At 40.3% G+C, this 15,442-nt stretch overlaps 1 protein-coding gene across 13 annotated transcripts in view; it reads right to left on the bottom strand.

Annotated features, from left to right (window-relative positions):
* nrxn2a (neurexin 2a) overlaps nucleotides 1–15,442 on the bottom strand; it is a 145,835-nt gene that overhangs the window by 74,325 nt on the left and 56,068 nt on the right. For 8 of the 13 annotated variants that reach the window (XM_077545934.1, XM_077545924.1, XM_077545932.1 and 5 more), the window contains 4 exons: nucleotides 9,434–9,863; nucleotides 7,296–7,679; nucleotides 5,312–5,515; nucleotides 2,163–2,189 (listed from right to left, as the gene is read on the bottom strand). In XM_077545934.1, coding sequence (XP_077402060.1) covers nucleotides 2,163–2,189; nucleotides 5,312–5,515; nucleotides 7,296–7,679; nucleotides 9,434–9,863 — 1,045 coding nt within the window. The remainder of the gene's footprint in view (nucleotides 1–2,162; nucleotides 2,190–5,311; nucleotides 5,516–7,295; nucleotides 7,680–9,433; nucleotides 9,864–15,442) is intronic. The other 5 variants (XM_077545926.1, XM_077545929.1, XM_077545935.1 and 2 more) reach the window with 1 other exon arrangement.

Genomic DNA, 15,442 nt, shown 5'->3' with positions numbered 1-15,442 from the left:
ACAAGCTTTTGATTTGAGGGAGGAGACAACTATCACGTATGACATGAATACTATAAAGCTACTGCCATGTAGGCAACAATTTGAGCCTATTTACATATTTGCAATGGGGGTTCTGTTTGTGTGTTGCATTCAGCAAAATGCGCAATACATCAATACAAATGTTATTAAGAAAATTGGAGAGTAAACGTAACACAAGGGCTGGGTAATATCTAAAAGCTAGAACTTAGGTATTATGATGACTTTTATCAGAATTCATCCATGGTCAATACCACATGGCCTTGCTTTATTTTTTATTTTTTAAGTTGTTGTCTAGACAGTCAAATTAAAGTGTTTGAGCTGTAAATCAATGTTCATTAAGTGCATAATTTCATCCATAAAAGATTATGATTAATGGAATTATTTTTGTCATTATTTTCTCATCAGTTGAACAGATTCTGTAGCCCTCCCATAACCCCCCCGCACATCACATTGTCTTTAAAAAATAATACTTGTGATGAAACAGGCCGACATTTTTGGCATCATCTTGCATTAAAGCAGGATAATGAGTTTCTGGCGATGCAGAGTGACTGGTTAGATTCAAAAACTGATTCATTTGGATTTGCATAATAGTATTCAACGACATATCATGATTTAAGCCGCTATAAATAGACCGTCTTACACAAAAAAAAAAACACTCACTCTAAAGGGTACCAATTGGCAGAAAGCAAGCACTGCTATCTTTCTTCCTGATGGCCCTGATAATTTTGTCTCATACTCATCTATCGATTGGATAGCAGACGAACCAGAGCAAAAATAATCTCTGCTCAATTGCTCAAGTGGGATTAGTGACATGGCTGCATGTCTTAACCGCGGATGAGTAGGGCTGTTTTCTCACTAAAGATAAATGCTGTTTACTGCAGCTATTATCAGCAGACATCAGTAATGGAGAACTAATTAGTCACAGGACTGCGTCAAGTGCCAAATGTGGCTATATTTGACGACAGTGCTGTTTAACTGCAATGAAGAGCCAAATGAGCAATATACAGTGCCGTAAAAAGGTATTTGGCTCATTTACAAAGTCCTATTTTTTTGCATGGCGCCCCCACTTTAATGTCTAAAATCATCAAATAAATGAATAACAGCACCCAAGTAAACATAAAATGCAGTTTTTGATTGACTGTTTCATTTATTAAGGGAGAAAAAAAAACTATTCAAAGTTGCCTGGCGCAGGTAGGGGGAAGTCATTCCCTCCTTGTTAAATGATGAATTACTGTAATTGTTTCAATAAAGAAATCACTTAAATAGAGGTTTTGGTTCAAATGAAGTCTGCCAAAAGATCTCAAAAAGATGCAACAAAATACAATGAATCACAGAAATTCAAGAACAGATGAAAAAAAAAAATCAGTTTGGAAAGGGTACAAAGCCATTCCTAGAGCTTTGAGAGCCCGTATTCACAATAGGGAGAAAATATAGGGAAAAAAATAATATAAATTCTTCCAAATACTTTGAGGAGAATTCTGTATTCAATGGACTATTTAAAAAGTATGTGTGCTGTTGCATCTGGCGTATGTAACACATCCATCCATCCATCCATCCATTTTCTTGGCCGCTTTTCCTCACAAGGGTCACGGGGGTGCTGGAGCCTATCCCAGCTGGCTTCGGGCAGTAGGCGGGGTACACCCTGAACTGGTTGCCAGCCAATCGCAGGGCACACAGAGACGAACAACCACATTCACAATCACACCTAGGGACAATTTGGAGTGTTCAATTAACCTGCCATGCATGTTTTTTTTTCTTTAATAAATAAAATCACCATTTAAATAATGCATGTTATATTTACTTTGGTAATCTTTGAGGCAAATACTGTTAATTTTTCCCCCCACCTAATTTTAGAGCAATGCAACAACCTCAGAAACAGCCAAATCATTAGGTACACTCACACACTAAGAGCCGTAATAAACAGATTCTTTAATATCAATCAATAATTATGAGATTTTGTAAAAACTTGTTTCTGTGCAAGTGTACCTGCCTACCTCGTATATACAATAAACCCGATCGTGAGCACAATATACTGCTGGACACAATAATGCTGGCTTTATATGAGTAGTGAGCCATATGAATACATCAAAGTGCATGTTTTGTTTTCAATCACAATACAGTAGATAATGGTAGGAGACACTTACTGGGATTACAGTCTATCCTGATACAATCTGGTGGGAGAGAGAGTGAGATGGTGAGATTAAAAGAAGAAATAAAAGAAGGGGAGAGAATATTTCACATCCTTCAAGGTACATTCTGCAGACACGTCAGTGCTTCTCAGAGCCCACCATCCGGGGACAGCCTCGAGAGTCTAAAGCGCCACTTTCCTCCCCGCCGTGCAAATGGCATTAAGAGAAGGAACAGTGAGTGAAAGGAAACATCTCGCCGTGTGCCGGCCATAGAATGGAGTCGATCGATGAGATCTTTAGTCACCGTGAAAAAAAAGAAAGAAAAAAAAAAAGAAGTTGGGCCGTTGTTGATTGAGCGGCTGTCTTACATTCGGCATTGGCGAGTGAATTGCAGTTACCATGACGATGCTTGCTTTGGTTGTGCTGCAGTTTATCAAGTGTGCATCTTGGCGAACACAATTTAATGTATAAGGCAGATCTTGTGCAGCTGTAGCTAATGTTTGTGGCCGGGGAATTAGAATGTTGTTATTTACAGAGTGTTCTAGTGCATTTCAAAGGTATGTGTCAAAATTGATATTGCCTACATTAACTCATTGACTACTCCCTGCCATTTTCACTGAAGCAACCCCCTTCGCTCCCGGCTGTTTTACTGGATTTTGACTGATTTTGCAAGGCCCACAGAATATTGTGTTCTATTTGCTATATAACATCGACCTACCAAAAGAAGGACTACAGTCTCTTCTTTCATCAAGAATTGTTTTTTCTGTCTGTTTCTGTTTTTCAGAAACTAGCATTAGAACATAGCTAAGTTTAATCATTATTCACAAATGTGTTTAAAACAGTGGGCAAAATAGCTTTTCGCAACATGACCCTGGTTGATCTCTTATACTCTGCTGCCACCTGCTGGCCGTTTTTGTAATAAGTGCCTTTGCTTTAAGCATTCTCTTCAGTTTAAGCCTTCTGTATGCTCTAGCATAAAAAATGTATTAATACATCTTTGGGACCATGGTAATATATAAAATAGAACGTTTTTATATGTTTTTGGGAGCAAATAAGTTCATGGTCTTAGTTTTTGTTTTTTTTTTATCAGGCAGAACAAGCTCCTCCTTGATTCACTCTGTCACTCCAGTTAGCTGAGATGTCTCCTGCTGGTTGAGATGCATTTTGCACATTAACTGCAGAGGAAAGAGGCGATTTGCACAACCTACAGCCACGATGAACTTGTAAGAAAGCAAGCAAACAAACAAAAAAAAACCAAGTCAGATAGCATTTGCCAAAGCCTAGAAGCACTTTATGTCTTCTAAATAAGACATATAAGTCACTCAGCAGTGGGTTGGAAATAGACCCACTCACTAATTTTTGCATGCTGTGAATAATTAAGCCAATGCAGCCGGAGCGCATGACTATGTTACATCACGTGGCTGAGGAGTGCTCTCGAACTGTCAACCATCACAGAGCAGTGGATGCAGAAAGCCGGAGACCACAGTGTGTGTATCTATTCTTTGTGTGACACACCGAGCTCAGTGAAGGGACTTTAAACTCGACAGGCCAAGGGAGGGGCTGTGTTGTCAAATGTCCACATGTGCGGTTTCAAGTGTTATGTGCGAACATTGTGATGAATGTGGTCTCTGACTGCCTTCTCCTTGAACTGCAGACAAGCCATTGAAGGGCTGAAAGAGCTGAGAGACAGCCGGTCAGGCGGGACCTGACCACTGCATGAACTGAGAGAGGAGGAGACAGACAGAAAGAGAGAAGACCACAGTTGCTTAAAAAGGCAACAATCCCTTGTGTTGAACAATTAACTATAATAACATCCTTTCCTCGTAACTCTCAACATGCTCCCCAAGTTGATATGTTACATTATTTATAGTGACTTTGAAGGAATAGCTCATACTTAATATATGATGAGTGTCAGAAAAGTTCCAGGAATGGCGTCACAAAGGGTACATATCAAATTCAACCAACAGGTTTTCCCTTTGGTTGCACTCCTGGATGAGTTCTTCTGGAACCTTCTACAGCTATTTTGTCACTGTCATCTCTCGAAAAAAAAAAAATCAAAGCCAGGTCAGGAAAGCAAGGCGGTCTTCTTCTCGGCAAGGAACTGTCAGATGCTCAGATGGCGAAGCGGCCACCAGTTGCCCTGCCACAACTCTCCCCTCTTATTGTGTACTTAAACGTCATTGTCCGGCCCACATTGAAAGGGAAAACTCATAGTTTGCCTTTGAAAAAGAACTTTTCTGACACATCATATTTGTCTTCATCTAGCATTGCGCCATAAAGACAAGTGTCAATCTAGTAATTGTGTGAGTCAACTCTTTACACTAAAACTGATTTTTCTCCCTTTCGTTTTGATTTAGCAACGCTGAGACAATAAATGATACTCATTTTAAGAATTTTTACATTTTAAAAATATATTTGGGCAACAGGCGAGGTACACCCAGGACTGGTTAGCAGTCAATTGACAACAGGGCAATAAATAATAATAATAATAATAATAATAATTAAATAAAACATAAATATAGTGTTTATTTTTTTTGTGTTTTTGTTTAGTGTTTTTGTAAAACTCACTTAACCCTAATCCTATGGACATAAAATAAACAAGGCACTGATGATGTCATGGCATCGTCTAAAAGCGCTTTCTAGCCATCCAATCAGAACACTCTACTGCCAGTAGTTGCCAGTTGCCAGGTTGATCTTTGGTGACCCGCCAGGCTTCCTGTTATGTCTCCCCGTTTTCATGTTTCGTGGATGGGTTGTGAAGGGGGGAATTGCCCTTTTAGAAATCAATAAAGTAATCCGAATCTGGATTTAATGATTCAAGCATAGACCATCAAGCAGAAAAGGTCATCTTCTAAGATTAAATTTCAAGATAAACATACAGATAAGATGTGAAAACTGGAAGTTATAATCTCCGATCTCTGTTTAAGTGTAACTTGATTTGAATCTGCTTTATTTCACTTCATTTTAAGTAAATATAAAGTAGAAACAAAAAACAAACAAGGGACGTGCATCTCTTTTAAAGCAACTGTAGTTATACAGTACAAGGATGATATGGGACAGAGTGAGAGCAGACGAATATCAAGAGATCACCGGCTCAGTGACTCTCCCTGCAAAAAGGTCAGCCGACATATTATCTGCTGGCGTATCTGCTGATGCGGCATTACCCAAGTTGACCGTCAGCTTGACTCGGCCCGCGTCCAGCTCCACGCGCAGGGTGTCGGCTGACTGCTGGGACGTGGTGGCCACCAGCAGCCCAAAGGCCCTCTGGGACATGAAACGCAGGGACACGTCCTCGGCCTCCGTGTGCAGCGTCCTCTGAAGCATCACCTTCAGGTACATGCTGCCGTCGTAGCTCACCACCGTGGCGTCTGCGGGTGCGGGGGCAGAACACAACTCTTCAGCCACTGTGCTACCCTCCAATCGTGTATTTTCAATACATATTTCATTATAGAGTGCTTCACTTATTTATCATTTTTGCTGATTGGCGGGGAGAAATCATTCACGTGAACAGCAAATAATGCTTTTTTTTTGCACTTTAAAATACAACGTTAATTTCTAAATGTCATATTTCCAGCACTCACATGAATCCTGCATTTTAATAGCGTATCCGTGTTATACTCCATGATTTAATTTGACATTGCAGTTTTCATCTTTTGCAGCAGATGGCAGAAAAAGCCTGGAGCATTTGGAGATGGCGGGCTCGAATGCAGCAGCAGTCACATTTGTGACAGATTCAAAGTCATCATGAAGTGATACAAGGTGAGAGATTTTCCATACATCCCACATACCGTACCACTCGTTGTGATTTGACCTCTATGTGAGAAAACATTGCCCATGAAAATGAAGGGGGATTCTTGCCAGGAAAGCAACACCGCTCTCTTGAAATAACACTCAAAGGCTTGGGAACACGTTAAGAAACTTCTCTAGACTTCACTGCAATTTGCTTGTACAGTCTGTAGCTCTCATTAGCATAATCTGCCTCTTTCTCTGTCGCCAGTTCTGCTTTGTGCTTGTACTAATATACTCTAATGGAGTACGTAGATTCAGGAGGTGCATTCATTGTATACTGTGTTGGAAAGGCATTCAATTTACAACGTCCTTGATTGATTGTGCGGGTGGGTAATAATGTTAACAAGATCGGATTTACATTCAGAAAACCTGGTGTTAACTTTCCAATTGAAAGGGAATGAAATCCTATTAAAACAAGGACTTTTACTTGCAAATGCACCAGACAGCGTTAGTGATAGCATACAGTACATCCGTTGTTTTTTTTTAGAGGGACTGTGTAGAAATCTTTCATTTTAATATTAAATTCAATAATAAGCAAAAAATATATATTCTATCACATCAACATCAGTTTTTTGGGGTAATATAATCGTAGGTCTAACCTACCTACCAACTTAGCAAATGCAGTAATTGGTGGTAGGCTAGTTAAGGTGGTTTCTCTGCGGTACCGAGAGTGTGTGAACTTAGGTTGTTGCATTCTATTAGTTCACCACTAGATGGCAAAAATCTGCACACACTGTTACTTTAAAACATTCTAATTTGAACAAATGACTTAATGCACAGATGATACCACAACACCTACACACAATATGTTTACATTTGACTACCATCCTTCGACGTTGGAACCCATAATCTCTAAATGAGATGGAGGATTTTCTCAGAAGTCTGAAACGTTCTGAAACACATACAGTGTTCTCATTGTATATTCGTAATTGGCTTCTGACAAATTTTGCAGATCTTATTTAGACCAGGAGTACCTGAGGTAAACAAGGACAGGGGAACTCCACAATAATTAAGCCAGAGGAGAGATTTGAACCCAGAACCTTAGAGGTGTGAGGCAGACATACTAGCCACTTTTTCTCCACCATGCTGCACTTCCACATTATCAAAAGACCTGAAATCAATAAAGTGAGTTATGATGCTCATTACCCATATAGAGATTATTTCACTATTGGTACAAATGTACCGTATTACTATTTGGGAGGCCTCGGTTTAAGGGATGATATTTTTTCTGTGCATATTTATTTAATGTCACCTTCCAGCCAGGTGCTGAATAAAATACAGTTCAAAGTGTGCTAAAAGCTTTGCAGCGGTATTTTTGCTCACTTATTCATCCATCCATCCCCTGCCTAGGGCTCATACCTTTTTCACAGTTGGGCCCCAGGTAGCCGGTGCCATTACAGTCGCAAATGTGTCGGTTCCAGCCCTCCTTGCAGTGCCCCCCGTTGGCACACGTGTCTCGGCCGCACCTGACGTGCGTCTCCCGGGTGCACAGGCTGCTGACGCCGACGGCGCCCTCAACCTCGCTCAGCCTCCACAGGTTGCGGCTCTGGCCGTCGATGAAGAGGTCCCGCACGCAGCCCACGTAGCCCAGGCCCAGGGAGGCGCTCCACACCTCCGGCGGGAGCATGAGTCCTTGCCGCTCGTCGGGAAGACCCCCCAGATACATGTCCCCGTCCAGGTCAAGGATCTCGCTGCCCTCGTTTGCCGAAAAGGGGATGCTCTTGCTGTTGACCGAAATAAAGCCTGCGGGGACGGAAGCGCAACGAGTGAGTCAACTTTCACTTATGCAACGTTTTTCATGTGGGAAATAACGACAGGTGTGTGTGGGCTGCGCCGAGCAAGGAAGAAACGTGGGATCGAGGAAGTGGGCGCTCGTCTTTGCTCTTTTTTCTCAAGTGTAAATAAAGAAACTGTTCCGCCAGGCCTTCGAGAGCATGCACATTGAATGTTGTTCTTGGATGTGAAGAATTTGTAACGATACATTTGGAATGGGACTGAATTGGAAACAGTGAAGGAGAAATGCGTCATTTGACATATAAAAACAAGATAGACGCTTGGCAGAATGACCTGTATTTAGTGTTTCCCATCCTTTATTAAGACAAGGTACATATTTGGCATTAGAAAACCATCACTAAATAAAATGTGCCAAAAATGATCAATATTAAAATCATGATGAATTATCTTGTCTCAATTTAATCCCCAATTTACTTAGTATGAAATCTGGGCCTGGTAAACTGGACACAACGCTATTATTCGGTTGTATTATTGGCAACAAGTGGACACACAGGCTACCTGTACCTTTGTGGCCAAAAAGAGGAAGCCTGCCACTATATGTTGTTGGCCTAGATAGATGAACATAGACACATTATTTATAGTAAATGGTTTTCAGACCAATTAAGTGAAATCAGATCATATTCTACAGCACACAATGATTGGGAATCACTGCTGTATGATTATAGTGCAGTCAATTATAATACTCAATTGGGATTGAATGCCACAGAGCTATTATGTTAACTATATACTAAATAATGATCATTTGTTTATTATTGTGGTTCAGAATTGTGGAGGTGTTGGGGAAACTGCACTGCATCATACTGAGAATTCAAACTGGTTGCCTAAATTAGCTTGATAAGGGGTGCAAAATGCAAGACACACCTCTTAGGGCGGCTACAGTATATCATGCGGTACAAAATAACACCCACGATAACTAACCCGTTAAATGAATGCCTGCCAGGGAAACTGTCAAAATTGAACATTATTGTCTACTGTCATGTTGAGACTCCATTTTCACAGGTTGCATTATTATTTTCATCATGAGTTGGGATTCCTTCAAGGATATTGACATTGATTTTTGATGACGATCCGCACATCCACATTCAAGAAAAATAAACTCTACCCAATCACATCCAATTTAAATAACATTTCCTGTGAGGGTGCGGGTTCAGCTGCTGTCAAGTTATAATGTCAAACTAAGTTAAATCGTGATCTGTTTGGGCACTGGAAAATAATTCATATCTCTGTCAAATATCACCTAAAAGCTGAAATTGAGATACACAGTTACATCATTTTTTATTTATTTTGAAGTGGATCTTGAATTTGTGAAGGTTGTCCTAACGTTGTATGTACAATTTTCCCCCTCCCAATATACTAAAAAGTCAGACATGGCATTTACCGACAGCACAATCCCATTCAATATGGGCGACTGTTAAATTGACAATTAGTGAAATTATTTAACAAAAATGTTACGCATAGATTATAGCAGCTAAAAATATCCCTGTAATTAAAAATCCCACTGCATATGCATGCATGTTTCACTGCAATGGGGGATAAAATGGCAAGGGCACAGCACAGTGACTGTATCCGAGCTGGCATATGGTGACTTCACAGCTTGGAAATCTTTGTATGCGGCCGCTAAGAGCAGAGAAACACAGTAACAGAAGCAGACAGAGAGCTTCCCCTGCCTCCTCGCATACACATTATTATTTTTTTTTCCTTACCATTGCGCCCTTTCCTTTGAAAGTCCACATGGCACCACTGGCCGTCATCAAGCCTCTTGCTGCTGGCTTTCATTTTGATGCTGCCAGAGCCCATATCCATGACCAGGTAGAGGAAACCATCCAGCAGCTCGATGGCAAAGAAGTCGGCCCGGGGCTTGCTCTCAGGCGGCGCCCCCAGCGGGCTGCCGTGGCTAAACAGCAGCAGGCCGCTGGGCTCGGTGGTGCGAAAGTCCAGCGATATGGTGCCTGTCCTCTTTGTGTTCCACCTGGGCAGTGTCAGGTAGGCAGACGGCGTGTCAAAGGTGACCGGCTCCAGGGCGTCCACGCTCTCGCAGCTGAACGTCAAGTCGCCATGGATACTTATTTTTGGGTCCCGCTGCTCAGCCAGCCGTGACAGCTCCAGTCGGAATTCATTATTCTTGTAGACCACCTGATAAACGAAAGAGATGCTGCCGTGAGGTGACAGCTGCGCAAGGCGCAATTTGTCCGTCCAAAAAGTCGGGATATTACTCATCAATAAATAAAGCAATGAATAAAACACATACGGGCTTATAATCACAAGCATCACAAGCACAGCACATTTTTACCTTGCTCCAAAAAACAATTTGAAAAACTAAAAATGTAAATTCCTATAGCTCAATCAAAGCAGTACATAGATTATACGGCAGACTATTAATTTTCCTATTGAAATGAATGGAAATATTCTGAGACGATTCCTGCACCAAATTGTGCTCTTTCGTTGTACGTTTCGTATTAATGCACTAATTAATACCGATACTAATAAGGATAATAAAAGCTCCTTTTGAAGACTGTGCAAGAGATTTGCTGATTTAAAGTCATTTCAAGTAAAGTACAATAAGTAGCTGGAAAATAAGTTTAGACAATGCTTGCGTTGGCTAAAAAAAAAAAAAGCAGAAAAAAAAAGAATGAAGGTAGCAGAAAATACCCGTATGGATTTTTCAAGGTCATCACAATTCAACATTCACTAAACAAATAATATAATTTATAAGCATGGTTGAGCTCACACAACAGAAGCTGGCTGATGTACTCAGCAGTGCCATCACTATTTTTTTCCCCCCGCTATTGATATTATAACACGTACTGACAGCAAAGCGATATATTTAAAAATATACCATAATTGTGTAAAATGAGTCAATTTAACAGCGCATTCCTCATGAAAGCACACATTATTTCAGCAGCATCCGTACCACTTCCCCTTGTGTTGTTATTGTATTGCGGTTTGGCCTCATCAATATGCACAGCAGGACAGCAAAAAATAAAGCTTGTCTCATTTCACCCGCAGCCCGATGTGTTATCTGCCACATCACCGTGCCACCAGTCAGTGCCGGAGGTGACACACCACGCTGCACACAGGACTTACAGGCCGGCTCAAAGGGGATATGAGCCAATATCACACTTCACACTGCCTCGCTGTGACTAATTAAGCACTGACATCAGACGGTGAAACTGACCATTTGAAAAGGAGTGAAAGTAGAAGTTCTTTTTTTTTATTATTATTATTTAATAGGAACACATTGGTGATTTATTAGCAGAGCACTTCCAGGTCGGGCTTACTCTTAAATTCACCTGGTGTGGAAGGTTGTTACATACACGCAAGGTCACGTCAATGTCAAAGTCGGTTTTGTTGTCCAAACACCAACTCTGTTCTCTGACGACATGTCCGGAAGACCGGAAATATTAACAACAGCTAGTATGTGAAACATCTTTTTACCTTAAAATGTCACTAACTTGAGCTCAAATATGACTCAAAAATTAATTACACAATATTAAAGAAGTTTTATAATGACAAAAATTTAAACCCTAGCTTAATCCCCGTTAAACGAGAGATATTTTATTTGAAATGACAACAAAAGGGAAGCAGCTGGAAAGGATTATGCTAACAAATCTGGTTAAATTATTTAGCAGTTTTCCAGGAAGCTGCCAAGAGCACATCAGTTTAGTTTATCCAATTTCTGCAGTGTTTGTCCTCATTAGGACCATGGGTGAATTGTAGCGTATCCCAGCTGACCCTGGACAGGTCACCTGGAAGATAGGGATGTAACGGCGATATCGTGATATCGCGATATTAAAAGTGCCACAATATATTGTCGTCGTCATGTCACTATATTAAAAGCAGCACATCTTTCAAAAAAAAAAAAAATAGTTGGGCTGATTTCCATTTGTGCAGTTCTAGCACCCTCTGCTGGCTAGTTTTTTTAGTGCAGTATAATTTTCACAAGGCATGTTTTTGCCCTTCTATGTTTAAAATCAAACGCTAAGGGTCGGATGAAGGGGAACGTAATATGCTTGTGAAGAGAGTCAATATGTGGAGGAACTCAATGTGTGCTTGCATTAGCAAGTAAGTGCCTCAATATATATATATATATATATATATATATATATATATATATATATATATATATATATATATATTGGGGGATTTCTGTATCAAAAGTACTAATGGAATCAGTACATGGAAAAAAGTGGTATTGAACATTCCTAATAAAATGACAATTAAAATCGCACATGATTTTAAAGCAAAACTTCCACATACACGGCTAACAACAGCACACTCCACAAAAATGGATTTCCATATTTCAAAACGGTTCTATAGTATCAATGTTACGACTTAAAACAATTCCTTTTTCTCTTTGTCAACTGCATTATGTTTTGTTGAAAATTCCACTAAATTCTCACGATGACAGTCGTTATGTTGGATCATTATCCAAATAAACTACAGTTGAATACAGTGTATTAGTGAGTTGAAATATTACAGTGTGTGGCAGAGAAAATTATTAACCAGTGGGTGTAAAGTGGAAACGATGCCATTAGCAGGCGACCAAATCAAATGTGTCACTTCATGATAAAAAAAAGTGGAGGGGAAAATGTTAGAACATTTGGCTGCCTGTAAGTACACAATTAAATCAATTATGTCAATTATCCAGCGTGATTTTTTAGAGTCGTTATTGGAATGAAAAAGTAGAATCTGATTACGAGGGCGGCAAGGACATTTGGCAACAAATTGGCTTTAAAGGTTGAAGCATGAGCAAAATGGAGGCTCATGACGCAATGTTGGATCTCCTGGTGTAATCTTGACCTCTCAGTTGGTGACCCGTCAGATAAACGTGTCCACATTTGCTCGGTGCTGAGCTTGATGCATTCGTCTCAAAGTGGCTTTTATTTTCCCTTTGAGTCGATGAACCCGATGGCCTCTATTATCATCTGTAAAGAGATCCATCACGAGACATGCTCTGTCTTTTCAGCGACACGAGACATTTATCCCCCCCCCCAACACATAAATGTCCTTTGTGGCTTTAAACAACATATTTGAGTCCGTGCTTACTTTTTAGTTCCCACCGGGATTAAGAACAATGTAAATGTGTCGATTCTCCGCGTTCAGCACGCGGCCCTATCGGTCTAGTTTGCAAAGCTCCAGGCTGGACTGACCCGTGTCTGAACCTCGCCTCAGCGTTTCCTGGCGGGCTGATCTCATTTGATCAGCTTTGGATCGTCCACCGTTCGCCCTCATTAGCGGGGATTTTTTTTTTTCTCTCCCATTGCCGTTTGTCATCCCGTCGTCACGGCTGCGGTGCACATCGCATCCTGCCAGCGAGCCTTCAATACGTTCTACTTTGGCACATCAGCAGCAGCTCTGGGCCCCCGAACCCACCACCAGCCATGCCGCCCACAAAGCGGAGGTTGCAGTAATGCCGGAACAATAACCTGCCCATAAATAACATCTCATCTTCATTTCTGCGCCTTCACGCTGCAGAGTAAATATGGAGAGCAAATCATCCAGCGCCTCGGCTTGAAAATGATGTCTGAAACCAATAGCAACATTTAAATTGAAGCAAATTAGAGTTACGCTTTTGAATGAGAAAATGCGTTTATTGCCATTAGAGAGAAGCTAAGATATTTTTAAAGGGAGAATAGCATGCATTCATTGGACATTGTATTAGGCACACCTGAAAAAGCTGTTAAGTAGCAACAAAGATGACACGCTTAGTTTGAAACACGAGAGAAGTTAAGAGTGTGTTTATTGTTGTGGTTATAGTTTGCAGTGGAGAACAACACAGTGTGAGTGGTTTCTCATATTTTGCCTCTCTCTTGTAGATATTTAACTGCTATTTGATTTATTAATTTATTGTAATGCAATTCTGACAGTGTCAATGAAACAATATTGCTTTTGTAAAGGTTAGCTACCTTAACTCATTGACAGGCAGCCATTTTGACTGAAGCAACCCCCTTCGCTCCCGGCTGTTTTACTGGATGTTGACTGATTTTGCAAGGCCCACAGAATGTTGTGTTCTATTGCTTTAAAAACGTGGAACCTACCAAAAGAAAGATTAGAGTCTCTTCTTTCATCGGGGAAAAAAGTATATTTCCATATTTCCTGTTTCCGTTTTGCAGCAATTAGCATTAGAATATAGCCAAGTTTCATCATTATTCCCAAATCTGTTTAGAACTGTGGGTAAATTTGCTCTTGTTTAACATGGCCCTGGTTGATCTCTTCTGCTCTGCTGCTGCCGTTTTTGTAATAACTACCATTTCTTCAACCGTTTTGTGTAGTTGAGAGGCTGCATCAAAGCCTTCCATATGCTCTAGCATAAAAAATAAAAACAAAAACATAAATAAACGTATAAATATGTCTTTGGGAGTCTTTGCAGTTACTATGTCCCTTATGATGATAATGTCAAAATCCAGTCATTTTTATCCATCTCAGGGGGCAACCATTTTACCACTTGCTGTCAAATGAAGATGACATCAGTGTTGCTCAGGGCTCAGGCAACATTCAATCACAACTAACCTGTTTTCTGAAGTTGTGCTGTGATTGGTTGTTACCTGAGACCTGAGCAACTACTAATGCTATATTAACCAGAATACCATATTTAGACTAGTGGTGGTGCATAGAATATATTATTATCAAAAATAATTTTGGGGGGGTTGACTTCCCCTTTAAGATGATGATGATGATGCTGATTAGCCACTCTTAGCTTGTCTAGTGACTCTTATTTTGTAGTTACCATGCAGTTATGTCCCTTATGACAATAATGTTGTCAGTTGTTATGCAGTTGATATGCGCCTCATGATTATATTTGTATCGCTATGCAGTTGCTATGTCACTTATGGTGAGGATGATGATTTACTAGCCACTCTTAGCTTGTCTCGTCACTCTTACTTTATCTTATAGGCCTTTATTTTGTTGAATTGAAAGTCGGAAGAGGAGATGCCAAAAATACTTGCTTAGTGGCTCATTTTATTTTATGCAGTTTTTTTTTTTTTTATTACTTAAGTGTTTTGAGCCTATTGTTGCAAGGTGTTGTGACTGTATAGTGTAAGCTGGCACGAGGACTTGCAAATTAAGGTTGTTGCCAATGTTTTATATGTTTGGCCAAGGGAATGAAGTGGCACCAAACTATGCTGCTTTTCTTTCTTTTTTTGAATAGAAAACTTACATAAAAAAAGAGCCAAATCTCACACAGCTATGAAGCATTGCGCTAGCTTTGGCACAGTTACATAATAAGCCTGCAGTCTGATTTTAACAATACAATATGAAATTGTCTTTAGCTGCCAAACCCTCAGTCACAAACACGTTTGTGTTTATTTAGTTTATCCACCTTATTTGCGGGGTGAATTCCGTGCAGCCTATAATTCGGATTAGCTGTTTGTTTTATGCGGAAAGCTTCACTGGGAAGCGAGGACAGAGACAAACACAAACTTTATTGCCATGTGAGCAAAAAAAAATTTGATTAGTTAATGTCAATTCATTGATTTGAATTGTGACTTCACTTTGAAATGTGTGATTATTACCAGACTGCGCTTGCATGAAAAACAGCTGAAATTGGGCATTAGCAGATCATGTGCCACTTCGCTTTACACCTGACATCATTCTAAATGCACACGATGTTAACGTGCTACGTGGAGATCATCAAAGTGACAGGTGCGGCCTGTGGCTTTATGGAAAGATTAAAAATGAGGACGAGCTCCAGGAGTGAACATAAGAAGAGG

Source organism: Vanacampus margaritifer, chromosome 16 (assembly GCF_051991255.1).
Source record: "Vanacampus margaritifer isolate UIUO_Vmar chromosome 16, RoL_Vmar_1.0, whole genome shotgun sequence".
In the NCBI taxonomy this organism is placed as follows: Eukaryota; Metazoa; Chordata; class Actinopteri; order Syngnathiformes; family Syngnathidae; genus Vanacampus; species Vanacampus margaritifer.
The sequence above is the reverse complement of the archived record's forward strand: the minus strand, read 5'-3'. Positions and strand labels throughout refer to the sequence as shown.